The 13,740-nt window shown below is 49.2% G+C and overlaps 2 protein-coding genes across 2 annotated transcripts; one reads left to right on the top strand and one right to left on the bottom strand.

Annotated features, from left to right (window-relative positions):
* Positions 1-39: 39 nt before the first annotated feature.
* LOC123077399 (mini-ribonuclease 3) lies at positions 40-2,777 on the top strand. Its single transcript, XM_044499670.1, has 7 exons — positions 40-350; positions 624-745; positions 966-1,055; positions 1,393-1,445; positions 1,818-1,920; positions 2,135-2,250; positions 2,329-2,777. Exons 1-7 carry the CDS (start codon positions 119-121, stop codon positions 2,375-2,377), a joined length of 765 nt encoding a protein of 254 aa, XP_044355605.1. The 5' UTR covers positions 40-118; the 3' UTR covers positions 2,378-2,777.
* Positions 2,778-4,959: 2,182 nt separating this feature from the next.
* LOC123077400 (protein DELAY OF GERMINATION 1) lies at positions 4,960-6,220 on the bottom strand. The gene is made up of 2 exons (XM_044499671.1): positions 5,606-6,220; positions 4,960-5,539 (listed from the first exon to the last, which is right to left on the bottom strand). The coding sequence occupies exons 1-2, from the start codon at positions 6,116-6,118 to the stop codon at positions 5,270-5,272; spliced, it is 783 nt and encodes a 260-aa protein (XP_044355606.1). The 5' UTR covers positions 6,119-6,220; the 3' UTR covers positions 4,960-5,269.
* Positions 6,221-13,740: the final 7,520 nt, after the last annotated feature.

Here is a 13,740-nt window from a genome sequence, read left to right as displayed (position 1 = left end):
AGGTGGGCCCGCACGGGCCACAAACAGAACAGAGGGAAAGGGGAAATATCCGCGGCGGGAGGCTGTTTATCCATTTGTATCCTCGACGGCGCGAGAGTTTTGCCTGCGACCGACGACGATGGCCACCGTCGCGGCGACCATGGCGACGCCGACGCCGACGCGCCACCGCCAGTTCCGCGTGCGCGCCGCCTGGGACATGAACCCGGGCGCCGCCACCGTCGCCGTGCCCAAGCCGTCAAAGGCCAAGCCCAAGCCCGCCCTGGGGCAGTCGCCGGCGACGGCGACCACCCCGGCACGCGCGCCCCCTCCCACGCACGCCGACCTCTTCGCGCGCAGCAGCGAGGACCAAGGTATCTATCTATCTATCCTCACTCAGCTCTGCCATCCCGGCCATTGGCTCCACAACAACTGGAGGCAGTTGGTAGAAGGCAATTACATATAGATTTTGACTTTAAAAAGCAGGTGCAATAGAATGATTGTGTCATCAAGAATGAGAACATAATTCGATATTTTCTACTTCACTTAATGACAACTACTACCATATGGCTGTGGCCTGCTCTAGTGTTCAGTGAGCAAGAGAAGTTTGTAATTCTGTCAATTGATTGTTGGTTTGTTCGTATTAGCAAAGAAGAGCACGTACATGGGGTTTGAGAAGTGGTGGTTGCCGCCCGCGCCGGAGGTGAAGAAGCCCCGTTCACTCTACAACGCGGCATCGCTGGCATACTTGGGGGACTGCATATATGAAGTGAGAATCCGTCATTTTATTCTTTGGTCTTTATGCACTTTACAGTTACTGTTATGTAGTTATATTACATATAGCTCAATATATCTGTCACTTTTGACCTTCATTTGCTCTGGATTTACTATATGATGTTCCTGACGATGGTGAGACAATGTGTACTAGTTTTTTCAACTTCAAGCTTGTTTGTTGTGAGATGATCTGATTCTTGCTCTTTGTAATACAGCTCTATGCTCGGAGACACTTCTTCTTTCCTCCACTGAGCATCAATGAATACAATAAGCGTGTGATGGATGTTGTGAAATGTGAATCACAGGTCTGATATGGCTCTTCTTTATCCTCTGATCAAACAGCTTACATAGACTAAATGCTTCAGTATGGTATGTTCGTTGATTGTGATGTACAATTTATCTTTATCATCTATGTTTATCCATTGGATCATAGCCTTCATATTAGCATTTTCGCATATATCAATAGGTTTTGTCTCCTAATGTTGTTTCAATTACTGCTATTTTAATGGTTGTAGTTCAATTTCTGAAGAGCACTTGTTTTGTTTGCCTTTTCTCCAATCTGTTTGCTGCATATAAGAGAGTGCTTTGAAGCATCACGATGTCAGGCATATTTTCACATCAATTGGCATTTGTTTCCTTCAGGATCTGCTGCTGAACAAACTCCTGGGAGAGGATTTTCTAACTGAAGAAGAAAGGTAAATTATGTTAATCTGCCTTTCTTCTTCCGCCGCTGATATGTGTCTTGTTCCTACTTGTTTCTTAATATGATACATGAAGCTTTCTTGCATGTTCTCGAAGAAAAAAGGTAAACCTATGTTTCTAGCATTTTACTGCCTACTAGGAAACACTATGCACTAGCCTCTATACACATGATTGAGCTTCCTTGCGGTGTTAGTGCATCAGTATTCAAGACGTATGAATTCATCTTCCTAGAGTTGCCTTTGTACTGCACCACATTTGTTTTCTCTGCATTAGATGGAATATGAACAAATGTAGTATTGTTTGATGCTTTCTCATCTGTCTAGTACCTGTGACCTGTGAGTTACTTAGATAATCATGTTCTGTAGGGACATACTTCGTTGGGGAAGGAACATTGTTAGCAGCAAAACTCGTACAAGAAAACGGGCAGGAATTGCAGTGTACAATCGAGCATCTTCACTTGAAACACTGGTTTGTTCTACAACTAACAATTATGTGCACCAAATATCCTGACTTTTTTCCCTCACAACTAAATTTTTTTGGATCTCTCCCTTCCATTATAAGTTGCAGTGCTTTTTTACTAACTATAAGTTGCAATGTGTTGTCCTCAATTGTAAAGACTAATCCTCACATTGTTTCTTTGAATACTAAATTCTCACATTGTTGGTGATGTTACTGCTATTAGATCGGATATCTTTACCTCACGAATTTCAAGCGCTTGGAGCAAATGATGTTCCAGTTAGGATTCACAAGTGGTGCTTCGTCACAAAATATTGCAGATGAGCTGCGCTCAAGCTTCCAGTAAACATCCTTTATTTATGCTCCTCTGGTTCCGGTTTTTAATCTAAGGCTGTGGTTACTAATGGATGTTTCTGTCAGGAAAACAACCTCAACTTCTGTACAATCTCAGCAACCTGCAAAGCGATGAGCAGTTTCAGTATGTAATGAACTGAACCGGAGTTTCTTTGATGATGCAGCGACTGATACAAGCACGCGCCACTTGCGGCACATGTGTTCCAAAAGTTAAACTTAAAAGAAAAATGAGTGAATGTTGTTTGTGTGTAGGCAAGATCGAGTTAGTTGAGGAACATATATGATCGTGCATACTAGTGGCCGTGCAAGAGGCTGATGATTCTGATCGGAAGATTGTGGCACATCGAGGTCATGATGATTCTGATCTGAAGATTGTGGCACATTAAGGTCATGAGCACAATTGAGACCCAGCTTTGTGTGGATTCCGTGTAAGATGCGAAATCTATGGAATGAATTGATGTTGATGCTGATATAATCTCAGTTTATTCTAGGGTATATTTCCCATTCTTGTTAAAGGCGAGTCAAATTTGTGTTGCTTTGTGTGTGTCCTGTTGGTGTGCCCCGGAGTGGCTTGGAGCTCCGGATTGCCTAGTGACTACTATGTAAGAGCAACTCTATTAGAGTTATCATATCCACCCAAACTGCATAATAACTATCATATAGATCACGGAGCGCAAAGAACAGCTCTACTAGAGTTGTCATTCACCACTAAATCGCCATATTTTTTTCAAAGTATTTGGAGACCATGGAGACTCGTTTGGAGCTTGCTCTGAACCCAACTGCCAGCGTGGGAGGAAAGTTCCAGCTTCTTCCTCCTCGTGCCACAGGTGGGATTTGAAGTGGCACAGCCTCCACACACCACCGGCGATGGGGGAAACGCGGTTGTCAACCATTTGGCCATTAACACCATGGCCGCTCACTCCAATTCCTATGGCGACTCGTCAGATGGCCGCCACGCGGCATCATCTCCTGGCTTGCATGTGAGCAACCCAGGTGGAGGCGTGTGAGCGCGGCTGCGCTTTCTGTGGTCGTCTATTGCTCCTGCCCCCCCAACTGCGCCCTTCCCACCCTCTCTCTTATGTTTTCCACTCTTCGTGCCTCGCACTCTCCTCAACCTTCAATTCACCGCATCCTTGTCAATGGCACAAAGGAATGAGTTCCCCCTCATCTTCAACTTTGGGGTTGATGAGGAAGAGAAACAGTCAGATCCCCTCAACCCCCTTTGGGACGAGATGAAGCGGGACGTTGAAACAGAGTGGCGGATTTAGGACCACGCGCTAGCCCCGTCGATCCATGCCCAACCTCGGACGAGAAGGAGAAGAAGGAGCGAAAGAAGCATGAGGAGGAGAGGGCCGCAAAGAGAAGGCTGCTCGTGAAGAGGAGAGGGCCGCAAAGAGAAGGCTGCTCGTGAAGAGGAGAGGGCCGCAAAGAGAAGGCTGCTCGTGAAGAGGAAAGGGCAAGAAAGCTTGCAAGGGCTCGCGATGCGCAAAAGGAGGGATGAGGCACGTGACAAGGATGGGAAATGGCCCCGTGTGACCCAATAGACTTGACTTCCGTTGCTATTGAGAATTATGTACTGAATTTGTGAGCTATGACATGGACCGAAATTGTGCTATGCGTCATGAATTATGGGGTAGACCTAAGTTGTGCTATGTGTCATGAACTACGTCGTGGACCTAAGTTGTGTGCTATGTGTCATGAATTTGAGAGCGTCAAATTGTGAGTTGTGTTAGAACATCTACAGCTGGGCATAGCAAATATGACCCCTTAAACACCCGCGGACGCGCCCGGTCAGTGACCGGCGTGTCCCATTTGAGCCCCTATTTATCCGTTCGTGCAGCCGCGCTCCTCATGTTCGTCCTCATATGTCCGGTCACTTGCATGTGATTGGTGAAGATGAAGAGAGAGAAAGAAAAGAATGAATAAAGAAAGAGAAAAGGTGGTCTGGGCTGGGGAAGCGTCCTACGTGGCGGACTGACCTGGCGCGCCTGGGCGCGTCCGCGAGCCCTCATATTCTCCCCATATTTGAGATGGATTTGAGGGTTCGCGGACATCCCGGGCGTATAGGGATGATTTGAGAGGTCCGGTTGGGTCAACCTTTTGCTACTTTTTGCTTCTCTCTCCTGTCCGTTCAGTGGTCCCTGCGCCCACCCGGTCAATTTGAGGAGTCCGGCTGTAGATGCTCTTATGTGTCTCTATTCTCTTTATGATTATCAATGAATTTGTCCATTTCTCTTTGCGCGCTTCCGTGGGCAAACCTAAAATTCCTCTTCGATATGCACCAAAGATCCGCCAAAATGGTTGAGGGGAGAAGGAGATTCGAGGAGGTATTTGGGAGGAGAAAAGTGTCATCCCCTCTGTTCATGGAGGAGAGGAGGAAGAAAGGGGTTGTGTGGTGGTTGAGGCCCGCCTCCACGAGTGGAACTACCTATATAGTACCCAACCGTCATCGTCTGTGGCGGTATGATGGGTAGGGTATAACACCCTACCGCCAACGTTTGTGACGATAGGCACTTGTCTACATCATCAGTCCATGACGACGCCGTCGACGTTGACCACTACCGCTAAAGACCGTGGCGGTAGGTAGTGAAACCTACCGCCAAGACGGGGTGACGGTAGAAAAAGGTTCATATCCGAATTTTTTGGCACATAGGATAAGATCGTGCTAAACTAATGAAATATGGTCAAAACAGTGAATTTGGCCACCCCTTTACGCCTCCATTTTCCATAATAATGCATTACACATACATACAAGTAGCTAAACCACCATGGCATGAGCTTGTGCATTATACATACACAAGTAGCTAGCCCACTTCGTACAAGTTACCACAGGTTTCACACAATGGCAGAACGCACATGCTGACCAAACAGAAGGGGATCACGGTCAAAGCTTATCGCGACACCTCGCGTTGACCAGGCAAAACGAAGGCAGCTCGGAGCTAGCTAGACGACGAGCGTTGCGCGGAGCAGAGCAACCACTTGCGCGCGCCACCAGCAGCCTGCAGGCTCACTCCGCCGCCGCGGCGCCGTCCTTGCGCCGGCCGAACTTGTGCACGGCGAGGTGGAGCTCCGCGGCGGCCACGAGGAAGTGCACGGCCTGGGCAGGCCGGAGCAGCCCCACCACGCCGCGCAGCGTCTCCAGCCTCAGCCCGTCCGCCATCTCCAGCACGCGCTTCATCGCCTCCGCCTTGGCATCCATCTCCAGCTCCATCCCCTCCGCCGCGTCCATCCCTCCCTTTCCGGCGAGCTCCACCATCTTCGTCGTCGCCAACGACTCCTATACGTTCACATTAGTTAACGGATCCAAAAAAGGAGAGGAAGCTGGGGTTGGTAAACAGTTCACCTGCGCGCCGGCGGCGGCCTCCTCGATCTCCCGTTCCCTCCGGATGGTGCGGCGCTGCAGCTGGTCGGCGGCCTGGAGCTGCTCCGCGGAGAGGCCGCCCAGGTCACCGTCCCCGAGGCTGCCGCCGTCGAGGAAGGCCGGGAGCTGGGCCTCGAGCTGCAGGCCGGACTTGGAGTAGAGCAGCTGGATCGCGGAAGTGGGGCGCCAGCCGCCGCACCAGAGGTAGAGGCTCTCGGTGGCGGAGATCCACGAGGGCGCGAACATGGGGAGCACATCGGCGGAGGCGGCCGCGGACTTGGCGCGGTAGTAGTGCTCGTAGTGGCCGAGGACACGATCGACGAGGCGCCGGAGGTCAGCGTCGTCGGGCCGCGCCGTGGCCGCGGCGCGGAGCGCGGCCAGGTCACGGGACTGCTCCAAGATCCAGCACTCGAAGAACTTGGCGAAGGACTCGCCGCCGTCGGAGGCCGGGGCTAGGCTCCCGTTGGGATGCTGTGGCCGCGAGGTGGCGGTCATGGTGATCCAAGTGGCTCTCGCTCAATCAACGTGCGTCAGAGTTGGTGGAGGTTTCGATGGCTTTGGAGTGAACTGGAGGAGCGGTTTTTAAGGCGGCAAAACGGATATACTACGACATATCATGGATTTATATCTTGTTCGCCGATATTTTGCCAGGTAAAAGACAAAACAAGTAGTACTACGAGTCTACGAGTGAGCACAGCTGTAGTAGGAATACGGGTGATACTAGTACCAGGGGTAGATATCATGTGATACCACCATTTACATGCTTCCATGATACAAATTTTGAGAAGTCATATTTAGATGTTTCAAAAGATTCTGAGAAAAATTATGAATGTTCACAAGACATATGTCTATAACTCCTAAAAAAATTCAGATCGAAATTCAAAATGTACATTGAGAAACAAAAAAGACAAGCCAAGAAGTGGATGAGTCGATGATCATATATCCATATTGCAGGACACTAGCCTCTTGAATGCTGAATCCAAGAAGTGGATGATCAAGATGAAGAAGAGGATCAACAAGCACAACAATTGAGGCGCCGTTTCACTTATGTATCGCCTATCGATGCATGAATTGTGTTGCCTTTTATTTTGGCATCTAATGAATTGTTGAATTGTATCACGAATTGTTGAAATATGATGTACTCCTACATGCATGAATTTGCATGGATACGGGTTTTCATATATGAAGTGTGGTTATAGAGAGGACAAAACAGGCTCGTCCGGCACCGTCCGCGAGTCTGTCCGGCAGACGTAGTCCGAATTTGTCGACTTCGATTGTAAATGCTCTTTAGCTGCATAATATGTGAACACCTACTCGGTGGAGGCGTGTCCACGTCGAAGGGTGGGCATCGTCTTTTTTATTTGTCGTGGTTGTGGTAATAAGAATCGCACACTGCCAGTGCGACGATAGTCTTATCGTCGTCACACTGGCCAGTTTAGTCCATGTGACGTGATTCTCTTCCCCAAAGTGTAATTTTACCCACGTCGCTTTTCCCTTTATTTATTAATAAAAGATAAATAAAAAGGGCTAAAGTAGTAAACCATTAGTGGTCGTCAGTGTTCCACGCTCGAGGGATGAGTAGGACCTTGCATCCAAAAAGAAAAAAAGAGGGATGAGTAGGACCAGGACAAATGTTTAGCCGCGGCCGGCGCAGTTGGCCGCTTTGGTGCATCGCCCCTCGATCGGATGATGCGCTCCATCGCAGCATTTTGGACGCACGCACGGCCGCGCTCGGGTGCGATGACCTTGTGCGCATGCCGATCCAGACAGAGCCGGTGCCCACTGGTGACCATGTCGGCACGATGACACTAGTCACGTCACGTGCGTCGTGGGCTAGCTAAACCGGCGCTGGGCAAGTTGGCCGCTTGCACTACAACACGGATGAGGTTACGAGGCATTATAAAATGCCTCTGTATGAGTTGAAAACGCCTTCAATTCTTTTTCGAGGTGTTTACGAAGAACGCTATAATTGGTCACGAAGGGAAAGATCATCGAAGGCATTTTATAATAACGCCTCCGCTAAATGTAAAAAAGTCATCAGTCGTTTTCCATGTACAGCCCTCCCGCCGTGGCCCCCACCCCCTACCAGGCTGGATGTCTACGTAGTTGTGGAACTGTGCACACATTTCTCCCTTTTAAACACGTCTGACTTTTGTTGGCTAAGCAGTATGGGACTAAATTGATCGGTTGTGTGTGGAAAGCTCAGCCGGGAACAAAAAAAACATAGTTAAATGGCAATAACAGGATTCGAACCAGCACCGACCAGGGCAAACCTCGCATTCACGACCAGTAGAACTAGTCCGAAGTTGTGCTTCATGACGGAATCGATATGATAAATATTGAAGATTTCGTCGCCATCAACCTCCAGCCCCTGCTGTCGCTAATGTCCCCCGTCCCCATCAGGAACTTTCACGCCACCTTACACAAGTGAACAATTCTTCAGTTCCCTGGAGCCCTGGAGTAGTCAGATTCTTCCGAACCAAATTCCAAAGAATCTGCAGACTAGCATGTCCCCCGATCAAAAATCATTACGCAGCTCATCTCCGATATGCCAATAATCTCATCGCCGGCCGATTGAACGACGACGGCCAAGAGAGAGAGACTCATGCAAGCTTGAACACTGAAGGTCGCGCAGCAGCAGCACAGCAACCCGCATCAGCCGCAATATGTGGCCAGTTTGCCTCTGCCGGCCCTGCCACGCTGCATCAATTAAAGGCATTTTGATAATACGCCTCCAAATCTGGAACAATCCAAGGCGTTTTCCAAAAGTGCCTCCAAAGCTACATCAACCAAGGCGCTTTTCTGTAACGCCTTCAAAGCTGCATCAATCCGAGGCACTTTTCTAAAACGCCACCTTTAGGCACGATTTTGAGGCATTTACAAAGTGCCCTTATAAAAATGCCTTCAATTAACAACCGTGGTGTAGTGTTGGGACCGGGGTGACGGCCAGGTTCCCGAGGGAGGGGCTCTGGAGGCTACCGACGGGGATCGGATTTCTTTGTTTATGCATGCACGCAGTCGCAAGTTGATGGCGACGTCCGTCGGTTCGGTTCTTGCTTGGCGGAGAAGGAAAAAGGCGTCGCGCGGCTCCTTGCGGCGGCGCACAGGGCCGGGTTGCAGTTGTACGTACGTACACGGTAGATATGTTTGGTGGGCGGAGACGGCGGCCGTCGTGTGGCGAGGAGGCGGCACATGGTTTTCTGCTCGGCCTCGGCCGTACCACAAACCAGCCTGCCTGCACTCGAGGCAGAGGCAGAATAAACAGCCATGGGCACACCGTGAAACTTGAAGGGGATTCTCTGTAGATTCGTGTTTCACTTGGATGTGTTTGGTTAACTCGGATTTCCCCCACTTTGCAACTGTGGCTTATATGGGCTGATCAAGGCAATACATGCAGAAAATCATATTCTGCACAATGTTTTGTTGCCTGCATATTGCCACATGCATCAAGGCAACAATTTATGCTCTGTGCCTCGTTACCTGTGTATGGATGTTTTGATGCAAAGCATGCTCTTTGGACACATACATAGATTCTAATAACCTACCCTATGCGATGAGCTTACCATCTACCATCCTAACAAGTGCTCACGTCATTACATATGATCACGTCGATCACATGAGTAAAACAACAATAGAATCACTATGAACTTCCAGATGATGATGAAATTCTTCACCCCACACGGCCTACTGTCTTTGAAAGGACGTGGATGTCGCCTAAAGGGGTGGGGGGATTGAGTAGGCGTTTTAAAAACAATTACGTTATATACTTGAATAAATGCAAAATAAAACTAGCGTTTAATTTACCAACCACGAAACCAAAATAAACTAGGTTCAACTATGTGCATCAACAACTTATTCCATGCAAAAAAAAAACCCGATGTGATAGCACGATATATAACTTGAAGCATGAAAGCTATCACAACGTAAATGCATAAGTAAAGGGCTCGGGTAAGATATAACCGAGGCACGCGGAACCTGTTGGGTAACGTAGCAGAAATTCAAAATTTTCTACGCATCACCAAGATCAATCTATGGAGTAATCTAGCAACGAGGGGAAGGGGAGTGAATCTACATACCCTTGTAGATCGCGATGCGGAAGCGTTGCAAGAACGCGGATGAGGGAGTCGTACTCGTAGCGATTCAGATCGCGGTTGATTCCGATCTAAGCACCGAAAGTACGGTGCCTCCGCGTTCAACACACGTGCAGCCCGGTGACGTCTCCCACGCCTTGATCCAGCAAGGAGAGAGGGAGAGGTTGGGAAGACTCCATCCAGCAGCAACACGACGGCATGGTGGTGGTGGATGAGCGTGGCAATCCCGCAGGGCTTCGCCAAGCACCGCGGGAGAGGAGGAGGAGGGAGAGGGGTAGGGCTGCACCAAAAGGAGACGTTCTCATGTCTGTATGGCAGCCCAAACCTCAAGTATATATAGGGGGGAAGGGGGCTGCGCCCCCCTTAGGGTTTCCACCCCCAAGAGGAGGCGGCCAGCCCTAGATCCCATCAAGGGGGCGGCCAAGGGGAGGAGAGGGGGAGGCGCCCCACTAGATGGGCCCTAAGGCCCATCTGGACCTAGGGTTTGCCCCCTCCCACTCTCCCATGCGCCTTGGGCCTTGGTGGGGGGGCGCACCAGCCCACCTGGGGCTGGCCCCCTCTCACACTTGGCCCACGCAGCCTTCTGGGGCTGGTGGCCCCACTTGGTGGACCCCCGGGACCCTCCCGGTGGTCCCGGTACATTACCGATTTCACCCGAAACTTTTCCGGTGACCAAAACAGGACTTCCCATATATAAATCTTTACCTCCGGACCATTCCGGAACTCCTCGTGACGTCCGGGATCTCATCCGGGACTCCGAACAACATTCGGTAACCACATACATACTTTCCCTATAACCCTAGCGTCATCGAACCTTAAGCGTGTAGACCCTACGGGTTCGGGAACCATGCAGACATGACCGAGACGTTCTCCGGTCAATAACCAACAGCGGGATCTGGATACCCATGTTGGCTCCCACATGTTCCACGATGATCTCATCGGATGAACCACGATGTCGGGGATTCAATCAATCCCGTATGCAATTCCCTTTGTCCAGCGGTATGTTACTTGCCCGAGATTCGATCGTCGGTATCCCTATACCTTGTTCAATCTCGTTACCGGCAAGTCTCTTTACTCGTTCCGTAACTCACATCATCCCGTGATCAACTCCTTGGTCACACTGTGCACATTATGATGATGTCCTACCGAGTGGGCCCAGAGATACCTCTCCGTTTACACGGAGTGACAAATCCCAGTCTCGATTCGTGCCAACCCAACAGACACTTTCGGAGATACCCGTAGTGCACCTTTATAGCCACCCAGTTACGTTGTGACGTTTGGCACACCCAAAGCATTCCTACGGTATCCGGGAGTTGCACAATCTCATGGTCTAAGGAAATGATACTTGACATTAGAAAAGCTCTGAGCAAACGAACTACACGATCTTGTGCTAGGCTTAGGATTGGGTCTTGTCCATCACATCATTCTCCTAATGATGTGATCCCGTTATCAACGACATCCAATGTCCATGGTCAGGAAACCGTAACCATCTATTGATCAACGAGCTAGTCAACTAGAGGCTTACTAGGGACATGGTGTTGTCTATGTATCCACACATGTATCTGAGTTTCCTATCAATACAATTCTAGCATGGATAATAAACGATTATCATGAACAAGGAAATATAATAATAACCTATTTATTATTGCCTCTAGGGCATATTTCCAACAGAACCAATGATGTATCCTGAAGTTTATACCCTTGCGGATAGTAATATCCGTTAGAGCGGTGTGGAGGCACAATGCTCCCCAAGCACCACAATGGCTCACCGTATTCTCCTCATGCCCTCGCACAATGCAAGATGTTGTGATTCCACTAAGGGAACCTTGAGAGCGGTCACCGAACTTGTACAATTGGAGACGCTTGAGGGCGGTCACCAAACCCGTTCAAATTGCTCGAGCAATCTCCACAACTTAATGGAAGTCTACCGAAACTTGGCCAAAACTTTACACCACAATGATTGAGCTTCATGACAACACCAATCATTTAGGGTGCCCAAGCAACCAAGAGGAACAAGCTCTAGGGTACCAAGCACCCAAGAGTAATAAGCTACTCAATTTTCACTTCGACGAATCCTCGTGGAGAACTCAAATCGATGCAACTAATGCAATGTCAAGAGCGCATAGAGTGCTCAAGTCCTTCTCTCCCAAATTTCTCAAAGCAACTAATGCTATGGAGAAATATGGGAGGAAGAACAAGGAGGAGAACACCAAAGAAATCCCAAGATCTAGATCCACAAGGTTTCCCTCAAGAAGAGGAGAGATGGATTGGTGGAATGGTAGATTTAGATCTCCTCACTCTTTTCCCTCAAATAGATGCAAGAATCATGGGAGGAATAGAGAGAAAGCAATTATTAAAAGGACAACAATGGCGGGGGTGGAACTTTAGGCCACTGAGCAGTGACTTTCCTGACAGGCTCCACCTTGGGCCACTTCGTGAACTTGTCGATGGCAATGTACAAGTACTCAAAGCCCCCGATTGCACCGGGAAATGACCCGAGGATGTCCAGCCCTAAGACTACGAACGACCATGAGAGATGGATGGTCTGTAGTGCCTGCGCTTGTTGATGGATCTCTTTGAAGTGAAACTGGCAAACGTCACATGTATGCACCAACTCCTCTGCATCACTCAAGGCTGTAGGCCAATAGAATCCTTGTCGAAATGATTTGCCTATGAGTTCTCGCGACCCAATATGAGTCCCATGTATCCCCTCGTGAATATCCGACAACAAAGCTTGCCCTTGTTCCGTAGGGTTACATCCTAGGTTCACCCCATTTTGGAACCTTCGATAAAGATCCCCATCCATGAACATGTCACAACCCAAAATTCTCCTAAATTTTGGATGTGAACTTAGAAGCATATGCATTCATGGTTTACCTTGCATATTTGGTTTTTGAAACAAACATGACCAAAACTTGAATTCAAATCCTTTTTGAGTTTATTTGGAGGCCATGGAAGTTTCACAAAATGATTTTCAGAAAGTTGCATAAAGGCAGGAAAGTAATTTCCTAAGATTAGTTTCCTATTTTGTTTGAGTGAACCAGGGTTTGAAAATAGTTTAATTTGGGCAATTTAACTATGAATAAGACTCTGGATAAAATAAATAAAACAGAAAAAGAAAAAGAAAATAAATAACTTTGCAAATAGGCCCAATAGTTAGTGACAAAAATAGTTTGTCAAAATCCTTCGAGAAAAAGTCCAAGCAGCCAGGAATATTCCCAATGGATTTTAGGGGAAGTTTCCTCTTTGGGGAAAATTCAAATTCAATTTCAAAATTCAAAATAGAAAAAGAAAAAGAAAAAAATGGCGAGGCCAGCCGAGACCTAGCCAGCCAGCCGGCCCAGCCGCCCTCGCGCGCCCTCTCTCTCCTTTCTCTCTGTGAGGCGGGCCCCATACGTCAGCTCCACCCTCAACCTCCCGCAACCGTCGTCCGCCTCACGCGTGCACGACCCAATCACCCACGAATCCACCTCCACGCGGTCCGGCCGCTCCCCAACCCTCGTGACCATGTCCGTTAAATACCCCCGGACCCCCTCTCCATTTTCCCCCATTCAATGGAAGCCGAGTGCCGCCAGGCTGTCGGAAACACAGCCCCGCCATCCGCCACTAAGCCAGCTGTCGCGACTTGATTCCGGCGAGGCCAGAGCCCCTTGCGACCACCCGCCACCACCACGAGGTCCGCCTCACCACAATGATCCTCCTGGACATCCTCGTCGTGCCCATAGCCCTCTGGAACGTTGAGAACATCGGAGCCCGAAGCTCAGCGCCGCCGCTGCCATGATTCCAACGAGTTCCATTGTCCATTTGGTCCCGTACCTTGTCTGTTGCTATTGTTTTGGTGGTGTGCATCTCACTGACCCACGCGCACGTCCAAACACGCTTGGTTTCGAGCATAGCAACCACACCCGAGGACCTCGTTGTCTCCATCGAGCTCGCTGTCGTCGCCTCTGCCGTCCCCGAGCTCGCTTAAGACCACCATAAGACCCACGATTTTGAGACGAGAGACACACACACACACACACACAC

Source organism: Triticum aestivum, chromosome 3D (assembly GCF_018294505.1).
Source record: "Triticum aestivum cultivar Chinese Spring chromosome 3D, IWGSC CS RefSeq v2.1, whole genome shotgun sequence".
Lineage (NCBI taxonomy): Eukaryota > Viridiplantae > Streptophyta > Magnoliopsida > Poales > Poaceae > Triticum > Triticum aestivum.
Note: the sequence above shows the minus strand (reverse complement) of the source record. Positions and strands in the feature narration are given on the sequence as shown.

Coding starts and splice junctions, on each gene's coding strand:
- LOC123077399 (XM_044499670.1), top strand. CDS start 119: ATGGCCACCGTCGCGGCGACCATGGCGACGCCGACGCCGACGCGCCAC. Junction 1,056..1,392: donor TTGTGAAATGTGAATCACAG/GTCTGATATGGC, acceptor TGTTTCCTTCAG/GATCTGCTGCTGAACAAACT. Junction 1,921..2,134: donor CATCTTCACTTGAAACACTG/GTTTGTTCTACA, acceptor TACTGCTATTAG/ATCGGATATCTTTACCTCAC.
- LOC123077400 (XM_044499671.1), bottom strand. CDS start 6,118: ATGACCGCCACCTCGCGGCCACAGCATCCCAACGGGAGCCTAGCCCCG. Junction 5,540..5,605: donor AGGCCGCCGCCGGCGCGCAG/GTGAACTGTTTA, acceptor GTGAACGTATAG/GAGTCGTTGGCGACGACGAA.